This window comes from Genypterus blacodes, unplaced genomic scaffold (genome assembly GCF_046128005.1).
Source record: "Genypterus blacodes isolate CSIRO-AG114 ecotype Tasmania unplaced genomic scaffold, CSIRO-AGI_Gbla_v1 ptg000022l_1, whole genome shotgun sequence".
Taxonomy (NCBI): domain Eukaryota; kingdom Metazoa; phylum Chordata; class Actinopteri; order Ophidiiformes; family Ophidiidae; genus Genypterus; species Genypterus blacodes.
In genome coordinates this window covers 1,021,743-1,049,346 of record NW_027466835.1, presented here as the reverse complement: position 1 = coordinate 1,049,346, position 27,604 = coordinate 1,021,743, and the positions used below count along the sequence as shown (strand labels likewise).

Below are 27,604 nucleotides of genomic sequence, written 5' to 3'. Positions count from 1 at the left end.
AGATACTCATCACGTGCTCCTCTCTCCATTGATCTGGCCATCTCAACAACCAAGGCTTCTTATCAAGGTCCACATTTCACTTCTGGCTCACAGAAGAGAATGTGTTTATACATTAAATAAATATAACTCACTGCTACACTACGGCTAATATCAGACAACCTCATCAGCGTGTACACCAGTAAATACTCCGTCTCTGTCAGTGCTTTATACCTGGGAGGTGTTTGTGTTTAATAGAGCATATAGAACATAACTGCAGCTCTGTTTCAGTACATAAAATATTTTAGACATGATGTTATCTATATATGTAATAAAAGCAGATTACGGTGTTACTCGGTGGGCATGAGGATGTAACACCCACGGCTGAACGCAGGCACTGTTTCCATAGAAACTTCAACAAGTCTGGTCCATGATTTCAGTCAAATGCACCGTGACTCGACTCCGCTGGGGAAAAGCAATCAGTTTGTGTTTCATGCTAAATTTGAAATAATTGCCAAGCACAGTTTAAAACAAATCTGTAATTTTCATTCTATTAAAGATGCATTATTTCTCTCAGCACAATTTCACTAAATCTTTCTTTTTAAACTGCCTGAAAGTTTGATGATAGAAGTCAAAGAAACCAAATTGTTGTTCAGTGAAACATAAGATCAGAGGAAAAGCATCTCTGGAAACAAACCTTTGTGAGATGAGACAGTTTAGTGATTTGCTTCTCTGCAGCTCCTCTGATGGTCTGATATGATGATGTAATGCTATTTCCGTATCCTCACAGCTTTGATTGTGTTCGACAGCATCTCATCCATATTACATTTGTTTTGGCCGCAATATGAGTCTACAGATTGCGGATCCTTTTAATCAGATTTTGATTTGATTTGATTAGTTATTCTTTCACCTCCCTGTCAAACGGCTGTTGTGATATCTGAAACAGCATAAGGACGAAATCTCCATCCAGCTACGATGAGTCACGTGTAACATACTGCACAATGTGACTCATCGATGACAAACCTAAGTCTTTTTGGTGTGCGTGTGTGCTGTTCCAAAAGCAGCTGAATTGAAGCGTCTTTTGGAAGAAGCTTGTGGTTTCCTGCAGTCTGTGCTGACCCCAGCGACCCCGCAGACCCCTTCCACCCAATCTGCACTTTGCCCCTGTGATGGCCTCCTCCACTCCACACCAAAAAGCTTTTCCCTCCACACCCACAGCCATTTCCCAACTCCAAACACTGAATAATTATGCTTTTTCTTTTTGTGACAGACTGATAAACTGGACCCTGTCGATCTATTTCGCTTGAAAGGTTTGGACAATTTCGGATCGGCACATCTCAGACCATATTGTCGATCTGTTAGGGACACGCCGAGAGTGACTCATGTTTTATCACTGTGGGTGGTTCACTTTCATTACTTTGCCAGTGGGTAGTGTCTTCCCCTGGTCGACACAGGCTTGTCTGTCATTAGAACCATCTCAGAGTAGCTACATGTTCCAGTCCTTCAAGCCGCTCAGGGTCGCAGACAGCAGTGTGTTTATATCCAGACACTATCTTTCAAACATGGTGACAGCAGAGACGTCTCATCCCTCTGAGATGCTTTCATGTTCAACTTCAAGTTAGCACAGAGTCTAAAGCTTAAAGCCAGAGAATTCTCTGTCCAAGCAAACTTGTAAAACAAAGATATTTATTCATTGTCTAAAACTTTCGAATTTTCATCTCTAGGTACAAACGTAATATGAGAAATACAATGTTCACATACGTATTTAATACAACAATTCAAATACATATACGGTAGGCTACACGTGAGTATAAATTGACAGTAAAAATATAAAATAGTTGCATATACAGCACCAAAAATGACAGGGCACAGTGACAGCATCAGCGGGGCAGAACAGGCAAACGGCGCAGCTCAGAGACGTGTGGCCCCCCCTCGGCACACAGAGGTAGATCTTCCCTGTTTCTCCTCATCGCTCCAGAAACGGAGCTCCCATCTGAACTAGCGTGTGAACAGCTTGGCACGATAAGGTTTAGAACGTAGGTACAACAATGCAAACACAACAACGTAGACATGTACTGCACAGTGTATGTACACATGAATGTGTGTGTGTGTGTGTGTGTGTGTGGTGTTGTAAGTGCTCTTACTTGTGTGTGCCTGTGTGGGTAACTAGCTCTCTTTCTCCATTGCCGATGGATGCAGCACAATGGCTGAATGACAGGAAATAATTATCTACATCTCCTCTCTTTATCTCCCTCAATTTGTTAGTGATAGCTCGTCAATAATTAAGTCTATGCATTGTGGTTGAGCTCTATACAGTGTATGGCACATTGGGATTAAGTTCATTGATCTCATCCTGATCTCCCTTTCCTCTTCCTCTTCCTCTTTGTGTGAAAGCTTACAAGATTGAAACCTTAAAAATGTGAACATAAAAGTGACAGATGGATTCCAGTCTGGATGAGCGAGGCGGCCTGCTACACCCTCACTGCCATAATCCAATGAAATCTAATCCCGGGGCTTCACTTTAGTCTCAGTGTTCAGAGGACGGCACTCTACTGAGCTAAAAAAAAAGCTTTCAGCATTTTAATTAGGGTTTGTTTGGAAAGAAGCAGACGTGAATGTGTCGTTTGGGCGTTTGTAGCGTTCTGTGCAGGTCCAGGGAGGCCGATTGTTCTGTGTTTTTGTCAGCAGAGAAAGAAAGAATACAATTCCTCCACCGTGGCAAAGTGCCCCGGCTTCTTTCTGCATTGCTCCAAGTTAAAGAGCCGAGCTTCCCATTTCACCTATTCCACATCCTGTTTCAGGGCTTTTTCACAGCTGCTGGCAGTAATCACTTCCCCTGAGAATCACAGCGGTCTGTTCAGGATGGCTGACCTCAATCTAACCACACTAATGCCTCCAAGTTTCTTGTCCACTGCTTTGTTTCAACCCTTCCACGTTTCTTCCCTTCCACCATCTCTCCCCTCCCTCCCGATGCGTCGATCACAATTTAATGCCGCAGGACATCCAGAAGCACAACGAGTCACAACAAAGTGTAAAGATGGAACTGACTGATGGCGTATCTACTGACGCAGTCGCTCAAGCTGGACTGCAGAAAGCTCTCTGCCGTTGTGTGTAACTGCTACCTGTGGATGCATAGACACATTTCACTCACAAGAATCACTCATCTACAGGCCAGGATCAATGCGACAAGTGATCAAAGGTGGTGAGATCTCAGGGGTGAAGGAGTCTTAGTAGGCATCACCACATGATACAGCCACATTACTTTCTATTTAGAGACATTCTACACATTATAATTGCTCCTCCCTGCACTTTTCCGTCATATTTCACATTCGGCGACAGAAACCAACATTTAAGACATAAAGCATATAAACGCCATTGTGTGTTCTCATCCTGTGAGACCACACAACAAGAGACCTCCTATTCACAGACGTGCAGCTGAGTGCAGCCACAAACATTCTTCCATTCTCTCCTCTGCGAGGAAAAGCGTAGGAGAGGGAAATCCCAGAGTCTTTGTGAACAACATTCATCAGGATTCACCAGAGAACCGGCGAGTCACACTGACAAAGGGAATATGCCTCTCGGTCCCAGTCCCCATTCTGTCTACGCTGAGGAAAGATAATCTTCTTTGGTTCACAGAGATAAACAAACGTGGGTCTCATGCGGCTGAATTGTAAGCGTATACATGCGTCACTTGCTCCCGGGCTGTTATGATGCGTCAGTGAGTTGGATCAGATCAGAACTAGTGGGGAAACAGCGGGGATGGCGTACAGGAGTGGCGAGGAGATTCCCGCTGGCGTACAGAGAAAGGGAGCAAGGGGGGGGAATTCTCAGGAGTTCAGATGGAAACGGGGGGGAATGCGACAGAGCCTTTTTCCATGAGCGCTTGCCGGAGGCAACAAAGGGGAGGGGCTGGAGAGGAGCGGGATCAGTCAAAGTGTCCCTGCACTGGCATGTCCCCTCAGGCAGTGTCCTTCAGTAATCCTGGGCCGCCCTGTGTGGAGCTCTGGGACCCCACACAGACACAAGGCTGAGCTCACACATGTCACAAAGGCAATCATTCATAAAGTCAGCAGGCCGCTGGTCTGTGATGTGGGACTGTAAGGCCTGACAGAGTGTGTGGCTTCTTTCTTGGTCGACAGGTCTCAAGCAAAGCAACATGACCGTTCACATGTTCCTTAGAAGTGGAGCTGGAGGTCTAATAAACTTTCTGTACCCCGGAATCTTTATCGGAACACATACACACACACACTCCACGTCTCCAGCAGATCCTCTCCCCTCTCCAGTTCACCATCCACAGAGATGCCAGTAAGATCCCGTTGGACTCAAGTTCCACTGTCCCATTGCGTAAAAAAAGCCCCCCACACATTGCTGCGGTGTCACAGGACGAGCGAATGACGCCGGCCGCTGACGGTGGTGCACTCCTCTTTCAGCCGGGTGTCGGGTTGCCGTCTTTGGCCCACTTCTGGCCTCTTGGAGAGTCACCTGTCCCCCGGCTAAAGGAATGCTGTGACTGACGCGCCTCGTGACGCCAGCATCCACAGTCCAGCAGCGGCTCTGCATAGCGTGTTGGGTGTCTGGGCAAGATCCCACCGCGACTGCTGGTGCATGTGAGGGAAGACTGTAAGGCCTGGTTGGGCACAGTGCATATTTGTTTGGGTCTCCTTGGAGGTTGTTTTGACACTGGACACCTGCTGTCTGGTGATCAAAGTGTGTGAGAGGTATTGGTGATCCCTCCTTTTGCTAATCCAGAATGGTCCAAACCTTAGAAGCTAAAGATATCCTCGGGGTCCAGTCTGAGTCAAACTCCGTGGTGATGACTGGAGGGGATCTGATGCTGGGGGGATGGACTGGTGGCCTCTTTAGTCGACCCTGGAGCTCCCAGCTCTGGGTACGTCTCTCCTTTCTCCTTCCTCTGCTGTGTTCCCCGTGTGTTTCACAGGGGGCACTGCTCGGAGGTGAACGAGCTTCCCTCTGTCTTTTTCCTTCTCTTCTTCTTGTGGACGGTCCAGCAGGCCGTGGCCATCACTAGCAGCATCAGACCCACAATAAGGAGTATCACTGACACCACTTTGGTCTGAGGCAGGTCATTGTACGTGTACGTCACCCCTGTTCCTGCCACGCCAATCACCAGAGAGATGATTCCAAAAGGGAAGATGCAGCGGTACCACGACTTCTCCATGCCTCCCGTGGCCTGGGACAGACGCTCCAGGGACGAGAGCACCTCAGGGACCTTTGAGCCGCCAGCTTCCAGGGAATGTCCCTCCTGCCCCGAGGCGACCTGGGGCTGAGGTTGACAAGTCAGGTGTCCCGTAGTACAGCCCATCCTGGAGCTGAGGGCTGGTGGACGCTGATACCAGGCTGCTGTTGTTGGCCGCTTGTCTGCCGTCAGGTGTGGCCTGAAAAAGAACAAAAATATAGAGAGAGGCAGAAAAAGAGAGAGAGGACGAGGGGGTCTGTATGAGACCAGATAAATGAGTGGAGCTGGAGCATGTGGGATGAAGGCTTGTAAGTCAGCGCTCACACTTTCCCCTTCTCTCCCTCCCCCTCTGACTGTCTGTCTCTGCGCTGCCTGCCAGCGCTCTGGCAGCACATTGTACACTCTGCTGAAAGTAGTGACCGGGGATTTATAAGGGGCCAAAGGAAAAGGAGGAGCTAGAGGGATGTCCAAGTCCTCTGATTGGTTTCCATGGTGTGACGTCAAGCAATGGAGCAATAAGAATTGGGGTTGAAGAACAAGACGGGGGAGGGAGGAAAAGAGTTCCTGCTCCCTCCTTTCTTCATATCTCCATCATTGCCTCGCAGTCTGGGTGTTCGTTCTGCATTTTTCACCCCCTCAGAGAGAGACAGAAGCCAAACAATGACTCATACTACCAGATCAGTCTCACAGTTTAGCACAATGGGTTAAAAGAAATCAAAGGAGAGAATGAGATCTCCCCTCACAGACGCTAAAGATACTTTGTCCCTTTGTCCCCCCCCCACCACAGCAGCACAGATGTGCATGCGTCACGTCCATACGGCAGTTATACAGTGGATGGACTCCCGTTGCACCCAAATAAATCTTCCACAGACCACAGCAGCGAATAGAAAAGCCTGCCGCCCACACACTCCTGCTCTCACTGAGTGTACAAATATCCAGCCTGTGACACCGATTTGTAGAACATCAAATATATAATGAAGGTGTAAATAAACTAATGAGTGCCCACACATGACAGAAACGCACGGATGAACAACACAGCCAGACCCACCCACCCACACACACACACACACACACACACACACACATCGTTCAGCCAGTCCGTGCTGAATGGAAGGACACCTCGTAGTAGTTCATCCCTAGTATGCTCAGTATGCAGTTTATCTCTTCCATAAAAATAACAGTCGTGGCAGCTTTCTGCTCATAAACTCGCTAATCTAACTCCTACACGTTTCTAAAGCCCAGTTAGGGGGGATTGATGTGTGTACACAGCTGACTGGCTGCACTATGGAAACACTTAAGCCTTTTCCAAACAATGTGAAGATAAGCCGCAAAGTCAATATTAATTAAACTGCAACTACAAGTAAATGGTAGTTTTAAATAAATAACTATACCTTTTAATTTGATACGAAAGCCTTGTTGGTAAAATGAATGAAATGCAGCTCTGTACATAGAACAAATATGTGAGTTTAGGCTTTAAATGGCAGAGGTGTGTGTGGGGGGGGGGGGGCTCACAGTGGTATAGCACTGCGATCAATAAGCTATTACCACATGTCACTACACACTCATAAAACAATATCATAACGTAAGCTATTCCCTCTTTATTATGAGATCAAAGGATTACTATTGTTCAATACCCACAAGCTACAGATGATCACTTACTGATCTGTAATATCTCATATAAATACCAAAGAGGCCTCAAACTACACAAGACGACTGAACAATAAGATGTGTGTTTAGTATGATAAGTGTTTTTCCTGGATAGAATGAGAACTAGGAGTCTGGTCAGAGGAAGACGATTGAGCTTGTGTAGCAGATTCCTGGTTGGAATGTTTGTTTTGTCTGGTTTTGTACTTGGCTTTGGTGAAAGAGTGAAAAGGCCAACACATGTAGAAGAATGTGTATGATTAAATAAAAAGCCTATTTGATTGGGTCACCATGTGTGAGTGAGTGTGTATGACGTGGGATGGGAAAGAGAAAGCAGCCCCATCCATGGAAAGTATTGGATCTTCCCTCACACGACAGCAAAGTGTGAGAAAAAGGGGACAAAGCCGTGAGACATGGGTAACCTGGGCGGGCCGAGGCCGTGCGGGTGGGAGTCAATGAGATTTGTTGATGACAACCCGGGGCCAAGCGGCAGCGGCTGATGTAAGCCGGTCACAGGAAGGCCGAGTTGCGTAGGCACTGCTCCCACTGGGACCTGTGTGTTGTGTTGACGTGATATGGAGGATGATTCTTTGCCTCCTCCATTCTCCCCTACACACACACACACTGACAGAAGCACTGAGCTACAGTCCTAAACAGATGGTGTGAGTGTAAGTCACACCGGCATGGACGGATCTGTGGTACTGGATGAGATGATGTCTGGCAAATGTGCCTGAGTACAGTTCAAGCCAGTAGTAGTCAATGGAGCCATAACGCTTCTGCAGACACTGAGCTTTAGGTGCAGCGAACACGATGCATTCTAAACAGACAGCAAAGCATCAAAGCTAAAGCACATCTCTCTCTTTTCATTGTCTTTTCCTTTTTTGGGGGGAACCCTGATGTTTTCAGCTGGCAGCGTGTAGAGATGTGTCTGGCTTTGCTATGCAGATCTGCGTGTTTGTATGAGAGTTGGTGCAGCAAAGCTCCAACACCCGCGCTCTGCTGTGTGAACCCGGAGCCACCTGTCGCCCAGTATGGCACAACCTGTCCAAGCTACACGTCGCCTGTGAGCACCTGTCTCTCAGGCCTGTGCGACCGACCCCCCGCCCCCCAAATCTCACACACTCCATCACATGACATGTATGTTAGGCAAGACCAAGCAGACACAGAAGTTCACCATTTTCTCACATGCCACACACTGTCACCTCATGTGTGATCAATCAGTCTGAGCCAGATACTACAGATGGTGCAGCACATATAAGGTCTTTTTTTGTCTTCTTTCCTACTAATTCTGGGTCATAGTTGACGGGAGCTTTTCCCATCATTCACTGGGAAGAGGGGAAGGAAACACCCTGGAAAGGTCGCAATGCCACGACACAAGATACCGCATCAGTCACACTCACATTCACCGCCACAAGCTATTGTGTGAGCTACACTCTGCTGGGAAACAAAATGACTCCAAATGGAAAATGGACGAACCGTAAATTGATACATCACTTCATAATTCCAGTATGAAAGTCCACAGAGCAAAGAGAACAGGAAACTGAGTACTAAGAATGATTTCTTATGTTATTTATTGCTGACGGATTCATATTTATGCATTTGTGCAGCGATTGAAGCCACTTGACTATTGACTCCTCATTGACTGTGATGCAGTAATAACACCAGGAACCAGCTGTTGGTGTGTTATGTGTTTTGAGTGCCACCTACAGGCAAAAAGCGTCACTTCAGTAGCTCCAAAAATGTGTCCAGATCACGTTTGCGACTTTACATTACTGTAAATAATCATGCTACTAAATTTGTTAAGATAACATTAAATATCATGATTTAACAACAAAGTGGAAATTTAAAATCAGACGTTTCAGAAATAATGGATCGGGACATTTTAATAGAATTTAATAAAATAATCTGTATTCAGAGCATTTCACAATCAGAAGCAGCATTTCATGAAGCTGTCAATCAAACCTTGTGGTTTTCTGTCAGGATCACTTCACACAAGTGATTTCACAGCACAAATCATCAATCGATTATCATTCACACCGATTGCCAGTCGCAACACACAAACAATCACAGGTCCTTGATACGTAATTGGTCCTTAGTCAGTCTGGTTCAGAGTCCAGGACGATGGCTGGAAATGTGTGTCCTCCTTCTGCCAGCAGGGAGTAAATGTCTCTCAGCACACTGGGGTTTGGACATACAGGTCCACATATTACAGCTGAGAGCAGAGGAGACAGAGCGTCCCACAGAGCCTGACACACACACACACACACACACACACACACACACACACACAGGGGGAGATACATTACAATCACTCTAAACCTATATTTACTACCTGTCAACCAGACATCCAGGTGACAGGTGCAGTGCTCACATGATGCACTTATGCTGGAGCTGAACACAAAGCACCCTCACCTGTTCCAGGTCAACCTCCTGCTGCAGCAGCTCCACCTTCATCCTCAGCCTCTCCAGCTGCCGGAGCTCCGCCTCTGTGGTATACGTCACAGTCAGCGGCAGGGCTGAGAGCATCCCATCACCTTCTGGCCTGGTGGGGCAAAGGCCTGCTCCCTCTGCCCACCTTCCATCCCAGGCTTGCCCCTCTGGTGGAAAATCAGGTTATTTTTAGAGCGTGTGGGCGAGCTGTAAATAGCCAGGCCCTTATCGGCTACATCAACTTTAAAAACCACACCAGCACAAGGAAGAGGATCTGCAGGAGCCAAGGAAAGCATGGAAGCTTCACTCGACTTTGCTTTCATTTTCCATACATCAAGAGGGGGCCGAATGATCATTAGCATATCCCAACATCAGCAGGCAGCAACACTAAACACAGCAACCTGGAGAATGAAACTGTCTGAAATAATGTAATCAATGGACCACAGATATGAAATACTGAATGAAACAAGTTGACTGTGCAAACCCTGACCGCCATCACTTTAGCAACATACTTGCTCCTTTCTGGGACTGTAAACAAACCATCACTAGAGGGGACAAGGAGGTGTGAATGGAAAATATCTGGACATTCAGCCTGACTGGAATTGTACCACGGAAATATCAGTGTGTTACTTATAGTGTGTGAGGATAGTTAGTGTGTGAGGATAGTCAGCATGTGATAGTGTGTGAGGATAGTTAGTGTTTGATAGTGTGTGAGGATGGTTAAGGTGTGAGGATAGCGTTAGGATGTGTGTGAGGATAGTAAGCGTATGATTGTGTGAGGGTAGTTGGTGTGTGAGGATAGTTAGCCTGTGATAGTGTGAGGATAGTTAGTGTGTTATAGTGTGTAAAGGTTAGTAAGCGTGTCATAGTGTGTGAGGATGGTGTGTGAGGATAGCTAGTGTTTCAGGATAGTTAGTGTGTGATAGTGTGTGAAGACAGATATGAGTCTGAACACACATATGACAGTGGCTCCCCCATGAATAATATAAATGCATATTTGTGTTTCGAGTGTGTTTGAATAAAACATCTCAGTTCTTAATGTTCCAGCTCATGATCCTTACTGTATTGGTTCCAGTTGATATGTGATTCATGTATTTATGGTAAAACTTGATTCAGACTCTTTAATCACTGACTGACTGAAAACAACATTACAAAGTAAATGAGGTTGTTTTGTTGAAACCCTTATATTTCATTCTTTCTTAGAATCGCAGAAAATATGTGCAGACACATTCGTCTAATTAGTTCTTAGAGAGACCATTTCTGCAATTACTGTGGCATTTCTTCTCAAATTATCATTTTCTAAACCGACACACATTCATGATTAATCCAGTTTAATTTAATCAAACCATCCCTCCCTCCCTCCCAGTTAGTGCGTGTGTGTGTGTGTGTGTGTGTGTGTGTGTGTGTGTGTGTGTGTGTGTGTGTGTGTGTGTACCCGGCTTAGTGCCTCCGTCTGCTGCTCGTTGGGCCAGAAGCTCCCTGGACTGGAAGGATTGAATCGGGTCGAGCTGCTGGTGAGACAGCTGATTCACTAGAACCCTGTTCTGATCTGGAGCGCCATAAGCCTGATCCTTTGGAAACTACAGGAGCCAGAGGGACAAAGAAGACACACTGACCACCTAGATGGCTTGGAATTGTGGAATTCTGCCGCTAAACTGTGGCTCTACTTTTTCCAAGATAATAAAACATGGAAAACACGTCAAATGCTTCCCAGCTCGTTCAATTCAGGAGGAAAAGGAAGGATACCGTTGCTCTCATTCTCTCCATGAAGCGACTCCTCCCTGGCACAGGCTTCCTCTGTGCGGCCATTACTTTCTCCCACAACCTACATGTGCAACAAATGAGGAAACATAAAGCGACAAACGGCCTGTGGAGTGACGTGTGGTGACATTCTTAAAAAGACAAACGCTAAACACAGAGATTTTGTTCACCTGTTTTGCTTGATGATTACAGATTTCCATGTTCCTGCCTGCTCAGACGGTCTCCTGTCACAGAACAAAGGCAAAGGGAGGTTAATGCAGTATCAGCACCTCCAGCTGTGCCTGTTACAGCAGCACCTCTACGGTCCTGGAATATCATCATACCTATTCTGCTTTCCAGTCTGGTCTGAGCGTGAGGTAGCTGCAGGTTTGTCTGCGTCCTCATCTCTAAGCAGGCTTCTGACAGCCTTGTATTCAGAGGCAGAGATGTAAACCTGACTCCCAGCATGAGGCCCACATGTTGAGACAGCCATCGTCTCTGCTGATGACGCAGAGTGGCTTTTTGTTGGATTGATTTTGTCTCTGTGTTTAGTTGCAGCTCTGGAGCCCAGTTTGGAGGATGTTGACGTTCTAAGATTGCTAGATTGAGAGTTTGGTCTCCCTTTACAGACCTCCGAGGCCTGAGGAACATTCCTGGGTTTTACATCAGCTGCAGGTCCCTTCAGAGGTCCAGGCTGTTTAGGTTTCCTTTGTGAGGTCTCTGTGGCAGAACGGATACGAAGGGCTTTCTCCAGGGCTCGCTCCAGCAAGTCTATCTCCTCTTTCTCCCCCAGTGAAAGATCTGTGTCAGAATGTGAAGACATGCAGACATGCAGACATGTAGCTGCAGTTTAGTGGTTATGTGATACTGACAGCTCGTCTCTATAAACGTCAACACATGCAGGAAATAAACACATGGGATCTTTACCTGCAGCAGCATCTTCTGGACACTCCAAGACTTCAGTGTCTTTCTCAGGAGGTGGAGCTCTGCAGGACAAGACACAATAACAAGCAAGACAGACAATATGATTATCAATGGGCAATATACAGTATGTTACTACTGTGTAAGGTGTATACTACTATGAAACGTATAGGAAGCTCAGAATTGTCCCAGCATGCACCAGGTGTGACTTCATATTGCTGAGAGGTACAAAGCTGAAGGGGGGCTTCGGGAAAAGGCACTGCTAGGATTTGAACCCAGGATCTCCTGTTTACTAGACAGGCGCTTTAACCAACTAAGCCACAGCGCCCGTTAATGCCATCTTCTGGCACCTTCATCCTTGGAGCCCCGCCATACTTATGAATCTGTAGATGTTTCTACTCATATTTACTTTACAACCTGTTGTGTTCGCTATGGTGTCGTTAACGCGCCTGCGCAGTACTCACATGCTCTGTAGGATCTCTTTGTACCGTAAAGTGTTCTCATTGATCCTGGCCTGTTCCGCTTTGAGAGACTTGATCGCTTCTTCCACGGCGGTGAGCAGCGACATGTTTCGATCTCAACTATCCGCTGGGACAACGCGACATGACGCTCAGTCAAACAGCTGCTGACCCGCGAAATCCAACTCACGGAGGCGGAAGTCACGTTGAGCTCCTTCCTGCTGAAATCTGAGTCGAGCTGACGCGAACATTGTCCAAACATTCAGCGAGGTGCGACGATCAGATCCAGAATCTGAACCGAGCTAAGGTTTAAACTCACACAGGAAACATTATACAGTTTGTTATCGTAAGTTCTTCTTTGTAGGTTCGCGAGAATTGCCATGGAAACGGGAACGCCGCTCCTGTTTCTAGATGATGTGTTCCATTTCACTCTCTGTGAAATGTATGAATGCCAGTCTTTGATGTAAGATTAAAGCCGATGAGGGCATCATGATGCTTGGTGAGAGTTTCGTACCTTCAACCTTAAGAGCCTTCAGTCCCATTTATCCTTTGATGACCTGCAGTAGCCCCCCAAAGCACTTGCTGCCATGGCAACAGAACAACAGATTGGAAGGCAGAGAATCGTTTTGTTGCTTCTTCTCTCCCCACCTGCAGCTCGAGCGAAGGACACAGAGGGCTGCATTCATCCATTCATCAGGCCTGTCAACAGAGCATCTGACACCATGGCCTGCTGCCTGAATCATTTGCTGTTTGTCGAACATGATGACATAAGCAGCTTGTTGTCCAGGTGGAGTGGAGCTGTTGAGATGAAGTTTCAGACAGCGGAGACTCATGTTCAGGCTGCTCGTCATGAATTATTGAAACCTTTGCAAACACAAACAAGTCACATTATGTATCAGCACACACACACGCACACACACACGCACACGCACACACACACACACTTTCTGTTTAGCTGTTCTGCTTGTCAACTTTGCAATCCCTGACTCAACACACACACACACACTTTCTGTTTAGCTGTTCTGCTTGTGAACTTTGCAATCACTGACTCAACAGTCAGTCAATGTTCTGCTTGACTATTATTTTTGTTTGGCACAAATATCCTTGATTTTTTTGGGGCTTTTTCCTCTGCTTCGTGTTGCCAAAAAGCTATGTGTGTGATGTTTGTGATTTGTATTAGTGTTTTATTAGTCCAGCTTGCTTCATGTTGTTACTGAGTGGATGTTTTGATGGCTTTAAGATGGAACTTAGCCTTAGGTTAACTTTTATGCTTTAATATTCTACCCTTACAAATACAATAAATAATTGTGTGACATCATGATATGAATGATATCATTAATAAATGACATGATGTCATTTCGAGGGTTCTATGGTGCAATTAACTGTAACCTAGGATGGTTCCATGTCTGAATTTGGTAATAAAAAAAAATAAATAATTAAAAATAAAAAACACACAGAACAAGGCTACTACATTGAATTGCAATGAAAACCTGTTGAATGCGACCTTTTCCTTGCTCCACAGCGCCCCCACAGGCTGGTAGTCTAACTCCACAGAGCAGGCTGGTGTCGTGTTGTGTTGAGCGCTACCCTGCTCTGCACTTCCTGCGTCGTTTCTTGCTTAGCGCCTGTCACTGCGGAGCGAAGGTGAGTTCTGTGTGTCAGCACTGAAGAAACGCCTTAATGTCTGAAACAGTGAATTTATAGTTTCGTCCCAGAGGAAACATTGAAGCAGCGCGTCAGCTTCTAAACTGTTTACGTCATCGCGGATTTGTTTGTGATTAATCAAACTAGCTAGCTTTTAAAAGCTAAACTTGGCTAACATTAGCTATTAGATTTAGGTGACGAGACATCACCGGATGTTACAAGTCAGAGATTTATGCGTAGTTTGGTGAAAACTACGGCCTGAAAGCGACGTGACGTGAAACTACGGCCACAGTAACCAGCTGATGAGAGAATTAGAGGTAAACACCAGCGGCCCTTCGCTTTGTTCTATTGTTTAGCTCCGTGTTGACTCAGACTCTGTTGCGGTTTAGGAGTCAAATGAAGGTTCTGGCACAAACTTGATGATGCGAGAAGAGTCCAGCAGCACAACCGGACCTGGATCAGACCGACTGGTTGAGGTTCAGGTCCGACCGTGACTACTGTTTCTGGACTCTTCTCACTCACTCGGCTGCAGTTTTGGCTTTTAAGAGGAACAACATGTTTATCTCCATGTCGTCAAAGTAAAGTGGCTTAAAGCAGCTGGACTAGATGCAGAATCAGCTGTTTTCTGATTGGACCTCTGTTTAGTCGTAGTTGAGGCCTGATTTATTCTCTATTCAACTTCTAAAGTAAAGAAAGTTCTGTCTGTCAAACGTGTTTGTAAAGACACTGAGTTCATAATCCTGAACATTGTGATGAACAGGTTATTGCGACATCAACAATCCTGCAGAGAGGAAGAACATATCAACGTCCTCAACGAAGATGGAGGCCACAGAGAGCACGACCAACGGAGCAGCTTATGGAGACAAAGAGGACACACTCAGGTTAGAAGCCCAGTTGTGTTCTGACAAAAGAAGTAAACGCTGAAATAGGAAGACGACCTTGAATCACATGAATGTTGTTCTGCTGCTCTCTGGCCTCACGTTTCCGTTCCTCTCCCAGGCCGGAGGATCTCTCTGAGCTGCTGGCAGCAGGGACCAAGCAGGTCCATGAGAAGGCCGAGAACACGCAGTTTGTCAAGGACTTTCTGAGGGGCCGCATCCGCCGAGAGCTCTTCAAGGTCTGTCTGCAACAAAAGTGGAGTTGTTACTTCAGTTTGGTGTTTCTAAAAGACGTTTAGCACAGAAATCCAGCAGTAAATAAACCTGTTATTAATAGATACGTTCCATAACCACAACCTCCTCTCTCCTGCTCCTCCAGCTTGGTTCTGTGGCGCTCTACTACACTTACGCAGCCATGGAGGAGGAGATAGAGAGGAACAAGGAGCACCCCCACTTCGCCCCCCTGTACTTCCCCACAGAGCTGCACCGCCACCAGGCCCTGGCCAGCGATCTGCAGTACTTCTACGGCCCGGAGTGGCAAAGTCAGATCAGCTGCTCCCCGGCCACCCGGCGCTACGTAGAGCGCATCCACCAAGTGGGTCAGGAGGACCCGGTGCTGCTGGTGGCCCACGCCTACACCCGCTACATGGGGGACCTGTCAGGGGGTCAGGTGCTAAAGAAGGTGGCACAGCGAGCTCTGAAGCTGCCGTCCACAGGCGAGGGCGTGGAGTTCTACCGCTTTGACGCCATCCACAGCCCCAAAGCCTTCAAGCAGCTGTACCGCAGTCGCATGAACGAGCTGGATCTGGACGGGGACACCAAGGAGAGGCTGGTGGCCGAGGCTGTCAAGGCTTTTCAGTTCAACATGGAGGTGAGGGTGAAAGGAGAGGATGAGATGTTTGAATCCACGCGTTGATCCTCTTTTTGTACTGATTTCTATGTATATTTGTGTCACCAGGTGTTTGACGAGTTGGAAGATTTGGGAAAGGGCACCCAGGAGGAGGTTCTGGATGCTGGTGTGCCCGTTCATGGAGCGGGTGGAGACATCAACAAGTGCCCCTTTTATGCTGCAAAGACAGGTACGCTTGTTTCTGTGTTCACTGGCATTTTGACAAAGTAAGGTCATGTTTTATCTGATAAAGTCATCTGTGTGTGTGTGTGACAGCGGCCAGCGGGGGGACAGCTTACGCCTGTCAGCTGGCCATGGTTGTGCTCAGACATCCAGCCGGCCAGGTGCTGTTTGCCACCTGGTTTGCCGCCTTGGCTGGATTGGCTGCCTGGTATATCATGTGATCATCCCCTCAGCCAATCACTCTGCTGCTGCCGTGAGCCCGAAGAGGAGCGTGGAAAGCCGGGAACGCCCGGGAATATGAGCACAAGCCAGGAGGGTCATTTCACGATTTCAAACATTCTAAATTAGTTTTTAAAATTCCTAATGTAACGACGGTTGCTGTGGTGAGTTAGCTGACAGGAAACGCATGTGAACCCTGTTTCCTGTCAGCAGAGGGTTGGGTGAAACTGGTGTGTAGGACCTTCAGGATGGCGGTCCAGTCCGTCTCCCATCCGTCTAAACACTTTCTCTACCTCTTTGGCTCTTCCATCCCGAGTCCTTCCATTGTGGTCGGTCACATCCGGAGAAGACGTTTTGTCCTAGTTTGAGTTTTTTCCTTTGACGTAGAAGCTCAGTGACACATTAACAAGAGAAGCAGTTTGTGGTGAAGCGACCGAATTGAGTCTCTCAGCATAAATGCGATAGGTGACACGGGGGCCGAGCTCTTTCTGCACTGCAATTGGCTGATGCAATAGTTAATAGTGACTGTATTGAAGCTGCAGGACATGCAGCATGTTATGCATGAGGCACAGCAGCAACACAACGTTTTTAATTAAGCTGATGATGTTTTTGCATTGAAAACGATTTATCTGGGTAGAAGTGAAGTTTGTCCAAATGCAACAGCGAAATCTAGACATTTTGTTTATATTGAAGCTTTAAAAGTGACGTTACTTTCACGCCAAATACATCGCACACAATAAGTTTGACTGTTAGTGGTTTGAATAAGTCGGATTTAGCTTCAAATTTGTCTCCTGCACTTTGATTTCTTCAAAGGAATCATCAGTATTTTTCGTCCAAAGCCAAACACATTTGTCCAAAGTGTTTGTTCTCTCGGATCAGAACGGTTCAATCAACAAGTGCGGCGGTTCTGTTTTTATTTCCTCATTTTACGATAGTTCATTGTGCCTAACTCAATAACAGCATTTTGATGGGGCTCAGCTCAATCAGCAGCCTGTCAAGATGCTCCATGATAAGACGTTATACATATAGAACTCTCATCCCAGGTTCATTATGAAGAGTGTCAGGTGAGTTACAAGGACGTTCAGTTTGTCTGCTCTTATTTATGATCCATGTCGTGGATCGACTGTAATATGTTGTGGAGATATTCCTTAATAGTTCACTGGTTTGCTTTTTTTCAAAATCACACATGATCAGTGTGTGTGTGTGTGTGTGTGTGTGTGTGTGAGAGTGAGAGAGAGAGAGAGAGTGAGTGAGTGATAGAGAGAGAGAGAGAGAGAGCAGTTCTACAGTTGTCTCATATGCATTGTCCTTTCTGGCCCCGGTACCAGAGCACCAAGGGACAGCTGCTGATTGAACAGTTCAACCAGAAGTCTGAGTTGTGTCTGTATTTGCATCAAAACTCTCACACATGCATAGTTGTACAGTATTAAATGTGTGTGTGTCACGCGTGCAGGTGACGCTGCATGTGGCCCTCTGAGGAGTAGGAGGGTTTCTGTTCGCACTCACATGACAGTGAGTCGTAATCAGTGTGTGAGACGCTCCTGCAGTTTAATGGCATTTCTCCCTTTTTCTTTTTTTTTTTAATTCTCCAGCCAGTGTGATGTTTCCAACAGTGTTTTGGACAAACTAAAGGGACGGTTACTTGAATCTCAGGAGTGGATGTAGTCGCAAACAATCCCCCCTGAGACCCTGCGTCCTCATATGTGGACGTCAGTTTTCCTTCCCTGCACCTTATACATCATTGTACTTAACCTAAACCTGTTGTCCTCATATCTGGACATTTTTTAGCTCCGCCTCATGGTTTAAATTCCACTAGAAAACATAGCAGATAGGAAGAAATGTGACATACTAATCGTTAGTTCTCCAAATTGCAAGAACTTAATAATGCATACTAAATAAATGCGCAGGTCTCAGGAGGTTACAAAGTGTTGACATGCCAGACAGTGAAACAACTCCATTCATGTTGATTTTCTTGGAACTATTCTCTCAACCCCTTTTGTGTATCTAATTAAAGGATCAAAGCTTCAGAACGCTGTCAAGTGTATGAGAGTGAAAAGATTCCATTGTGTTGCCTGCAATCAAATTAAATAATTTTTTCCTGTTCAGGTGTGTTTATGCTGAAATAAAGCTTATTAACAAACTACAAAGAGAGTCAAGGTCTCTGTATTCAGGAAGAACGTCAATGACTTCAGGAGTACGTGAGAGAATTTAGTATTTACAACACAAAAAGGAGCGATGCTGAGAACAAAGTGTGTCTACAACCAAGTTAAATGTAAGAATCTTTGTCATCGTGCCAATACAATTAAATATGTCCTCTGCATCCAACCGCCAGGCAGCCACCTTCAGCCTAGTGCCTTGCTCAAGCTCAACAGCAGGAGTAATTGAAATGCTTTTCATAATGACAATCTGCTGAAGCTAGGGCGGTTGCTATGGTGTTTTGTGTGGTTGCTAGGGTGATTGCATGAACAGGTTACTAACTTACCAAACAGACGCTCCAGATCACCCACGGTTACCAAGGCCGGATCCAATCAGGCCTGCTGAGCCAGCCGCTGGGCCTTGCTGGAGCCGCTTCGAAGCCACTTCCTGGTCCATTCACCTACAGACGCACGGCACTGCTGCACTCGCCTCGAAGTTCTCTTAGCCACAGGTGTGAGTTTTTTCCTCTGTTTCTGCAGCTGGACCCTCAGTTTCCCGTTTCCTCTCTGAAGAGCGTCCGTCAGCTGCCTCAGCGAGGCCAGCGCCCTCTTACTGTGAGGTCTTCTCTTTCTCTCCATCTCCATCTCGTGGACGTTAACGAGCATCTGCAGCATCACTTTCATTTCCTGAATCTCTCTCGTCAAGCTGTCATTCTGCTGACTCAGCACCTCCATCCCTGTCTCATATTTGTGGGTCATGTCCTCCACGTCCTGCTTGAGGGCCAAGTGCACCTCCATGGAACAAGGAACTATCTCCTCCTCCTCCTCCTCCTGGAGACTCTTGTGAGGCTCCTCGGTAGTAGGAGTCTCTGTTGAGCTCTTTTTCTGAAACATTTTAACAAACTTTGTATTCATGCTGCTCAGTAAAAAATCATGAAAACGTCCCATAATGTATTTCAAAAATCATTCTTGTTAACATCTATATTATATGAAGGCTTCCATTCTGAAATATAACAGAAACATGACATCATGGATCAATGCATTTCATTGAAACAGTGAATCACTGGCATCACTAGATCTTATAGTGATGAGCTCATATACATTACCAGCTTCCAAGTGCTGAACAAGGTGCATCTGCATGTTGAGTCATGTCACTGGGGTCCTTTTAAAATCCGGCTGCGTGGAACAGGTCGGACCTTAGGACCCTGTAGCCTTGACCGGACTGCCGTATAGGATCCCACAGGGCTCACAGCATCACCGTTGTCAGTGTATTGATCTGTGGACACCTGTTGCTGGGCTGAACGGTACTCTGACCCAAACAGAGCCCAGATCCCCCTCCAGGCTCATCACGGCTGTGTGGCTGCAGCAGGGTCCAGGATCAATCACTCCTGCTGAGCCGGCTGCTGGGACCAGTTAGAGGTTATTTTCTCATCCACTTACTGAAGGTCTCCCGGCACTGCTGCAACAGCTTTGATGTCCTTTTAGTCACAGGAGAGAGTTTTTGACTGAGTTGAGACCTCTGAGTCTGCATCTGTTTCTGCAGCTGGAACATCACTTTCTCCTTTCCTTTGTGAAGAGCGTCAGTCACCTGCTTCAGTGACTCATGAACCTGTAATGGCATTTGCAGCATTAGTTTCACTTCCTGGATCTCTTTCTTCAGGGCTCCATTCTGCTGGCTCAGCAGCTCCATCTCCTCCTCGTGTCTGTGGGCCATGAGCTCCAGTTCCTGCTTGAGGGCCGAGTACTGATCCATAGCAGAGAGAACTATCTCCCGGGGCTCCAGAAAAGGATTCTCTATGGAGCTCTTGTTCTCCATCTTGATCACTGGTAACATTTGAATGATCTCTGTGTTTGTGTTGCCCAGTGAACATCTACATGAACGTCTCATTGTGTGTTCATTATTATGACTGTTAACTTAGACTATATGAAGGCTTTCCTTCTGAAATATGACTGAAAGATGACATCATAGTTCAATGCATTTATCATTCCAATGAAACAATGACTCATGACACCTTGAGCTGTGATAGTATTGATCTAATCTGATCCTGATTAGTGATGCAGCAGCTCTTTGTTTCTTCCCACAACATTCTTTTACAAAAACATTGTCTGCCTCCAGTCAAGCTACTTGTAAGAAAAACAATCTCTTTATTTGTGTTTGTGCCAAAACAATGAAATGTGTCCTCCCTGTCTGCATTAACCCATTAGGCAGCTACCTTCAGTCTAGTGCCTTGTCAAGGTCAATGGCAGGAGTAATAAATGCCTTTCCTGATGAAAATGAGTGTTAAGAGCAGCGTATGGGGTGGTTGCTATGGTGTTTTGTGCTGTTGCTAAGATGATTGCATAAACAGTTTACTGCCCTCCTGCCGTGTCACCACTTTGGAGCCATTTCCTCGTCCAATCACGGCACCGCTGCATGCGCTGTGACATCCTGTCGGCCACAGGAGTGAGGGTGCGTCTCAAACGAGGCACCTGAGTCTTTATCTGCTTCTCCATCTGGAGCACCACGCTCTTCGTTCCTTTCTGAAGAGCACACATCACCTTCTTCACCGCCTCAGACTTGCGGTTCTTGCTGTTGGCCGTTTTCTCCGTCATGTTTATCACTATTTGCAGTATGAGTCTCACTTCTTGAACTTCCATCTTCAGGGTGCCGTTCTGCCGTCTCAGCCCGTCGATCTGCATCTCGTGTTTGCGGACCATGAATTCCATCTCCTGCTTGAGGGCCATGTGCTGCTCCATAGAACAAAGAACCTTGTCCTCCTCGTCCGGGCTCCTCTCGGGCTCCTGGTAAAGGTTCTCTATGGAGCTCTTCTCCGTCTCCATGCCCAGGAACATTTGATCCACGTCTGAGCTCCTGTTGCTCGGTGAAAACGTACAGGAACGAATCATAACGTATACTTGAACATCGTATTAACTTCAGACTTTATGAAGGTTTCTATCGGAATTATGACCCAAAGATGACATCATGGCTCAATACGTACATGACTGAACTAAAAACCAATGAACGAATGACATATTGAGATATTAGTTATGATCTCATCTTTACATCATGAGCTCTAAGTGCTTGGGGGTTAATAAAGTTCAAGTTCCTGATTCTACATCCCAATCAAGTCACTGATTTATTATGTTATTGAAGTGAAACAGGGTGATGTGAGGTCATAGCTTTATTATAGATTGTACATTAGATCTCTTGTTATTGACAGTTAACCAACAGATTCACAACTTTCTACAAACGCAGTGATTTTGCAGAACAGGACGAAGGCGAGACTCCCAGGTCTCGGAGGCCGTCAGAGGTTAAAGTTCAATCCAACCTGACCTCTCTACACCACCGGCCTGATCAACATAAACAAAACACAGCTAAGGGATGAAGGACAGGGCAGGACAGCTGTTTGGTGAATGGACCGTCAGCTTTCTGCCATGTCGGGAGTTATGAGAGCAGATTGACAGTGAAAGAATACAAACAGAAGTGATGAGTGGAGGTAATGTGACGAGAAGTTGGCTTGGGCAATGGAACTTCCTCTTGTCTGTGGGTTCAGTTTGAGCGAGGAGGGGTGGGGGAGAGGGGAGGTGTGTGTGTGTGTGTGTGTGCGTCCATCAGACCCTTTGTAAGTCTAAGCCACCACGCCACACTCCTCCTCCAACCTCCGCTTTTTCTCTCGTGTGGCCGCCTCGTCTTTCCCGAGTCGTCTTTCCTTTCCGCCTTCAGACCGTCTCAGTTCCACGAAGACCTTTTACCTTAAAAAGGGGGAACAGGAAGGAGGAAAACGGCTGCGTCATTGTCGCCCGTGTGAAGAGATGGACAGAAGCGACGGGCACCAGAGAAGAGAAGACGGCCACAAACCAGGTCATCAGGACAGATCAACACGAGGCGTACCTGGTTTGTGGCCGTCAGGAGGGAAGAAACACTTTCTTTAATTTTTGGAAGAATCCTTCCTCTTGTTTCCTCTCTCCTTCCTCCTTGTCCTGCTCACTCTGCCCTGCCTCTGTTTGCTTATCACTGCTGACCCCACCTGGACACACACAGTACTGCATCAGCCCAGACTGCAACTAAATACGCAGCACCATCAAAAACTAAAACTCACACTCACACACACTCTCTCACACACACACACACACACACACACACACACACACACACACCTGTGCTGGTGACAGTGACGCCGTTCACCGTCCCCTCCACGTCCTTCTCGTCCTCAGCGTAGCTCATCAGCAGACTTCTCTGTCTGTCCGTCAGCGTTCTGTGCAAGAAAGTAAACAGCTGTCATTTCTCCTCATATCTAAAGGTTCAGCAGACGAGGCTCAGAGTCTGGAGCTCATCTGTGTGTGTGTGTGTGTGTGTGTGTGTGTGTGTGTGTGTGTGTGTGTCTGGACTCTGGACTTACTTTGGCACTTTGATTTTTACATGAACATAATGATCTCCAAAGCCGTAACCAGTCACACGAGCGATGCCTTTGCCTGACAGACGGATCCTCTGGTCTGTCTGGATGCCTGCAGGGATCTGAACATGGAGAGGATGCATGTTACACACACACACACACACAGAGACACACACGCACAGAGACAGTCACACAGTCTCTCTCTTTCTCACACACACACACACGCAGAGACACACATACACAGAGACACACACGCACAGAGACAGTCACACAGTCTCTCTCTTTCTCACACACACACAAACACACACACACACGCAGACACACATACACAGAGACACACACGCACAGAGACAGTCACACAGTCTCTCTCTTTCTCACACACACACACACACACACACACACACACACACACACACACACACACACACACACACATACACATACACAGAGACACACGCACAGAGACAGTCACACAGTCTCTCTCTTTCTCACACACACACACACAGAGAAACACACACGCAGAGACACACATACGCAGAGACACACATACACAGAGACACACATGCACAGAGACAGTCACACAGTCTCTCTCTTTCTCTCACACACACACACACACACACACCTCTCCATCTGTGTGTAGTGTACTCACTGATAGGTTGAGGGTCTCATAGAGGCCCTGGGCTCTGGCTGTGCCCCCCAGCACAGCCTGGGCCACAGAGACCAGCAGGTCAGAGTGGACGTCTGCTCCGTCCCTCCTGAACACCGGACTCTTCTGGACCTGGACACCAACGGAGACGCACAACAGGAGTGAGACGTCACACAGGAGCTGCTGACTTTACATGTGAAGAGGGGAGGAAGACTCTTACTCTGAATGTGATGAAGATCTCCTTCTTGCCCACTGGCATCCTGACCGTCTGACCGTCCTCCACTCCTACAAACACAAACACACCACAATAAGACGGCGGCTAGAGAAGAAGAAGAAGAAGACAACGCAGAAACTTTAGCTTCAGCTGTAGTGGAGCCATGTTTGATCTTCGCTGACCTGCAGGCACCGGCACCATCACCGTCTTCCTCTGCTTGGTCTGTCCCTTGCCGTGGCAGGAGGTACACGGCGTGGAGATGACGCTGCCTTTGCCGCCGCAGCGCCTGCAGGTGGAGCGCATCACAAACGGGCCCGTGTTCATCGTCTCCTACAAGGGGGAGAGGGGGGAAACACACAGCTTCAGCACACACTTGGCCTCATGGGGGCTTTGACGAAGGCGAGCTCCAGAGTCCTCACCATGCCGGAGCCGTTGCAGTAGTGGCAGTGCTGCACTTTGCTGCCTGGCTCATGGCCCTTGCCGTCGCAGCGCTGGCAGGCTGCTTCCATGTTGACAGAAATGTCTTTGTTGACTCCCTTTGCCGCCTGAGTGAACGTCAGCTCCATGACGTACTGAGAGGGAGAGACAGGTTCATCACAGACATGTTTCATGCTACTTCAGTATGATCTCCTGCTTTCTTCTTATCAAACACCTCTGACCTCCTTCGGCTGTTCAAATATGGCGTTAAAGTCTCCGAAGCCGCGTCCTGCTGAGAACTCCCCAAAGATCTTGCGGTAGAGCTCCTCCGGGTCGATGTTGCTGGTCTGTCCGCTCCAGTACTGCTGCCCGCCGCCCGCCTGCCCGGCGTCGAAGCTCGCCGAGCCGTACGTGTCGTACTGCTTCCTCTTTCCTTCGTCGCTCAACACCTGGGTCACACACACGGAACCATGACATCATCCACCAGCTCGCAGAGAAACAGAGTCTGTATATGCTGCTGTTGATGAACTGATAATAATAATAATAATAATAATAATAATAGAGTGAGAGAAGAAGTGTGAGGAGGAGTGTGAAGCCTGGAAGAGGAAGAGAAGCAAACCTCATAAGCCTCAGCCAGCTGAGCAAACTTCTCCTTGGCTTGCGGGTCGTCTTTGTTGGTGTCGGGGTGGAACTTCTTAGCCATCTGAGGGACGACGACAAACACAAACACACCGTCATCATCCACAGCCCTGATTGGGTGAGCTGAGCCCCACTGTGAGCTGAGCCTGACACACATACCTGATAATAAGCTTTCTTGATCTCTTTCTGGGTGGACGAGCGTGGGACCCCCAGGATCTGGTAGAAGTCCTGCTTGCTGCACAGGGGGGGGCCTCCTGTGTGGAAGGGCTGCGAGCCCACGACACCAAAGGGCGACCGCACACCTGAACACAGAGGTCAGAGTTACAGCTGAGGACTGTGAGGGCCGCACAGACAGACAGACTGAGAGACAGACAGACCGGACTGTTACGTGTAGGAGATAGAGTGAGACACCGACTGAGTTATGTTCTAGTTCACCATTCACACACGCATTACAGAGGGGTCAGCGCAGCCATGATACGGCTGCCGCTGGAGCAGTTTGGGGGTTCGGTGCTTTGCTCAAGGGCACCCTGGCAGTGGTAACTCTCCAGCTGCCAGTCCACTTACTCGGTCCATATAAAGGACTCGAACCGGCGACTCTATGAAGAAGTAGAAGTCCATTAACAGCATAAAGAGCTGGGGACGCTTCACTACAGAGACTCTGCGTGCAAACACACAGTTAGCATGACTGACTGCTATTACATCAGCTACATTCATCATTCTAATGATAACACACCCTCGACACAGGCTAACTGTTACCTTATCTAGCTAATGATGCCTTACACGGTTCATATTAATAAGTAATTTAGACGTTATGACAACACAACTTGGTCCCTTTAGCCTGTTAGCCCGGGCCGACACACACACACACGCTCACCTGACAGCCCTCTCAATGTCACCGCTTTCCCCGCTCCGCCGCATAGCGAGCTCCCTCCCCGCCATAGCGCGTCCGCTCCCCGGGTAGAGAGAGCGCGGACACCGCCGCTGACAGCGCAAACAACAGATCCATCGGTGCGGCGGCGCCCAGAGGACACGACCACTGTGAGCCAGCGTGTAGAACAGCGGGCAGCAGGAGACGCCATCATGCCTACAGTGACCGCCGCTCCGGGCACACTGCGCATGTGCGAGAGAGAGTGGGCGGTACCGAGAGCACAAAGGCATTCTGCTGCCAAGATAGAGATCTGTCAAGCACTATGAGCCGAATATGTACTGTAAAGTTTGTCTTTACAATTAAGGTGGCCTTAAATAAACTTCGTACGAGTTGTTGAGGTATACATGTAATAATTGCAGATAGTTCTCAAAATATGACCAGTTTCTGTGTGTATACATACGTCGAGATTCTGATTGTGAAAACGATGGCGATTGTTTCATAATACGAGGCAGCACGGAACGTTTTTGTGAGTTATGAACCATTGAGGCGGGAAGCTCCGCGCGACCGGAGAGTTGAGGGTAAGCAAAGCGAGCGCCCCCTTACGCGGCCAGTTTGAGCTGTCAGCTGTAGCAGCGTCTCTGTGCAGAGCAGCAAGGAGCCCCACACAGGCACCCGGAAGGCACCAAAGTCGACCCGAGAGGACAGCATGAACCGCTTTAAGACCTCCAAATTCAAAAACACCACCCCAAAAGTTCCCAAGAAGGATGTGAGTAGCTCGCACTCGTTTGGGTACATATACTTCTCCGTGCTAACGTTAGCATCGGTTACTGGCCGCGCTGTTAAAGCGGGTGACGCCTGGAGGAGATGCACAACTTCCTGCATCTGGGAAGCTGCATAGCATTCAGACACACACACACACGCACGTACACACGCGCACCCAACAACGTGTCATGTGATTTTACAGGGCAGGTAGCCTTCATCGGATGTTGCAGTAGCGTTCATCATCACCATCGTCATCATGTCACTGTAACAAAACATCTCTTTTGTTGCTGTCACGTGGTCTCGTAAACTCGCAGACTACACATTATGAGTCACAGCAGGGATTCAAACACCTGATAGGCGAACTGATGCCTGTCAGGTGTGTGTAGGAATGTCCCACACACACACACACACACACACACACGCTCCTCTGGTGTGTTATGTAACCCGGCATTCTTCCTCCTGAGGGAGTCAAATGTCTGGCATGTGCTGTCATGAGAGAGAAAATGGGTGAAGAAAGGATTGAATGGAGAGGCGTTCTTCAGATGAGGCAGAGGCTCCACTCGCTCCAATTTCATTGTTTTCTTTCCAGTTCTGAGTGAAGTTTGCTGCACCAGACTGCAACACAAAACTCTGTGTGTGTGTTTACAAATCAGAAAAGGTCAGAAATGTCAAAACAATTTTGTTGTGGTGTGATATTTGCTCAGTACACACACACACACTCACACACACACAGCGGAGTGGAGCAGCGTGTTGAACAGCCTCTTCTCTCTTGCCGATCCTGCCTTGTTAACATTATGAAAGAGCTTTTTACGAGCTGGGCTGTGCAGTGCAGGGAGCTCTTCCTCTTCCTCAACACTTACAGCAGTGTGCTCAGCCAGATCCTTCCTGTTTTCGGTTGTTTTTCTCTTCAGTCTTCACATTCCTTTATGTCGCAGTGACAGCAACTTGGGCCTGTAAACACTGGAGAATCCACGTGTGTCGCAGATAAAACACACATTTGTATTTGATATTTAGGCACAGTAGAGGTGTGTGTGTGTGTAGACATGTGTTCCAGCCAAGTGCAGCAGATCAGATGAAGCTCTTGTGTTGTTGTGAGCTCTTGTGTTTCTCTGCCTCACACACTCCAGCCCCGTAGCTTTCTGACTTGTTTGATCCCCTTTGATCTCCTCCATCTCTCCCTCCGTGTGTGTGTGTGTGTGATATTTCAGGGCTGGATCGCCAATGTGCGTGCCGGCTCCTACTCCTGCCAGGGGAACCACATCAAAGCCAGCGCTAAGATGGTGGCCTTCAGCACAGAGCATGCCGGTAAGTCCCATTGTTATACAGGTATTGTTGAGCTTCACAACATCAGACGGTGAGCTGGAAGGACAT

General features: G+C 47.5%; 5 protein-coding genes and 1 non-coding gene across 8 annotated transcripts in view; 2 read left to right on the top strand and 4 right to left on the bottom strand.

The window, feature by feature from the left end:
* Window positions 1–1,682: 1,682 nt before the first annotated feature.
* LOC142992306 (transmembrane protein 100) lies at window positions 1,683–5,557 on the bottom strand. The gene has a single exon (XM_076142672.1). It carries the CDS (start codon window positions 5,297–5,299, stop codon window positions 4,910–4,912), a length of 390 nt encoding a protein of 129 aa, XP_075998787.1. The 5' UTR covers window positions 5,300–5,557; the 3' UTR covers window positions 1,683–4,909.
* A 3,137-nt stretch (window positions 5,558–8,694) lies between these two features.
* On the bottom strand, window positions 8,695–12,628 carry tedc2 (tubulin epsilon and delta complex 2). The gene is made up of 8 exons (XM_076142787.1): window positions 12,373–12,628; window positions 11,915–11,973; window positions 11,332–11,788; window positions 11,179–11,232; window positions 10,994–11,072; window positions 10,683–10,827; window positions 9,230–9,414; window positions 8,695–9,063 (listed from the first exon to the last, which is right to left on the bottom strand). The coding sequence occupies exons 1-8, from the start codon at window positions 12,474–12,476 to the stop codon at window positions 8,914–8,916; spliced, it is 1,233 nt and encodes a 410-aa protein (XP_075998902.1). The 5' UTR covers window positions 12,477–12,628; the 3' UTR covers window positions 8,695–8,913.
* Window positions 12,163–12,236, bottom strand: trnat-agu (transfer RNA threonine (anticodon AGU)). Its single transcript has one exon. It is a non-coding gene; the product is annotated as a tRNA-Thr (tRNA).
* Window positions 12,629–13,917: 1,289 nt separating the features above from the next.
* hmox2b (heme oxygenase 2b) lies at window positions 13,918–17,345 on the top strand. 2 transcript variants are annotated; one of them, XM_076142785.1, is made up of 6 exons: window positions 13,918–14,010; window positions 14,771–14,891; window positions 15,010–15,127; window positions 15,268–15,759; window positions 15,847–15,967; window positions 16,054–17,345. In XM_076142785.1, the coding sequence occupies exons 2-6, from the start codon at window positions 14,830–14,832 to the stop codon at window positions 16,179–16,181; spliced, it is 921 nt and encodes a 306-aa protein (XP_075998900.1). In that variant the 5' UTR covers window positions 13,918–14,010; window positions 14,771–14,829; the 3' UTR covers window positions 16,182–17,345. The 2 variants fall into 2 exon arrangements, with proteins under 2 accessions (XP_075998900.1, XP_075998901.1); XM_076142786.1 differs by lacking the exon at window positions 13,918–14,010 and adding an exon at window positions 14,017–14,327.
* Window positions 17,346–21,457: 4,112 nt separating this feature from the next.
* Window positions 21,458–25,721, bottom strand: dnaja3a (DnaJ heat shock protein family (Hsp40) member A3a). Of its 2 annotated transcripts, XM_076142783.1 has the most exons (12): window positions 25,478–25,721; window positions 24,763–24,905; window positions 24,584–24,667; window positions 24,207–24,413; window positions 23,967–24,119; window positions 23,730–23,877; window positions 23,554–23,618; window positions 23,337–23,465; window positions 22,694–22,809; window positions 22,452–22,549; window positions 22,186–22,321; window positions 21,458–22,046 (listed from the first exon to the last, which is right to left on the bottom strand). In XM_076142783.1, exons 1-11 carry the CDS (start codon window positions 25,719–25,721, stop codon window positions 22,200–22,202), a joined length of 1,509 nt encoding a protein of 502 aa, XP_075998898.1. In that variant the 3' UTR covers window positions 21,458–22,046; window positions 22,186–22,199. The 2 variants fall into 2 exon arrangements, with proteins under 2 accessions (XP_075998898.1, XP_075998899.1); XM_076142784.1 differs by lacking the exon at window positions 22,186–22,321 and having other exon boundaries at window positions 25,478–25,703.
* A 335-nt stretch (window positions 25,722–26,056) lies between these two features.
* The window catches only part of coro7 (coronin 7), a 78,845-nt gene continuing 77,297 nt past the window's right edge, over window positions 26,057–27,604 (top strand). The window contains exons 1-2 of the mRNA XM_076143103.1: window positions 26,057–26,237; window positions 27,442–27,538. Coding sequence (XP_075999218.1) covers window positions 26,178–26,237; window positions 27,442–27,538 — 157 coding nt within the window. The 5' untranslated portion in view covers window positions 26,057–26,177. The remainder of the gene's footprint in view (window positions 26,238–27,441; window positions 27,539–27,604) is intronic.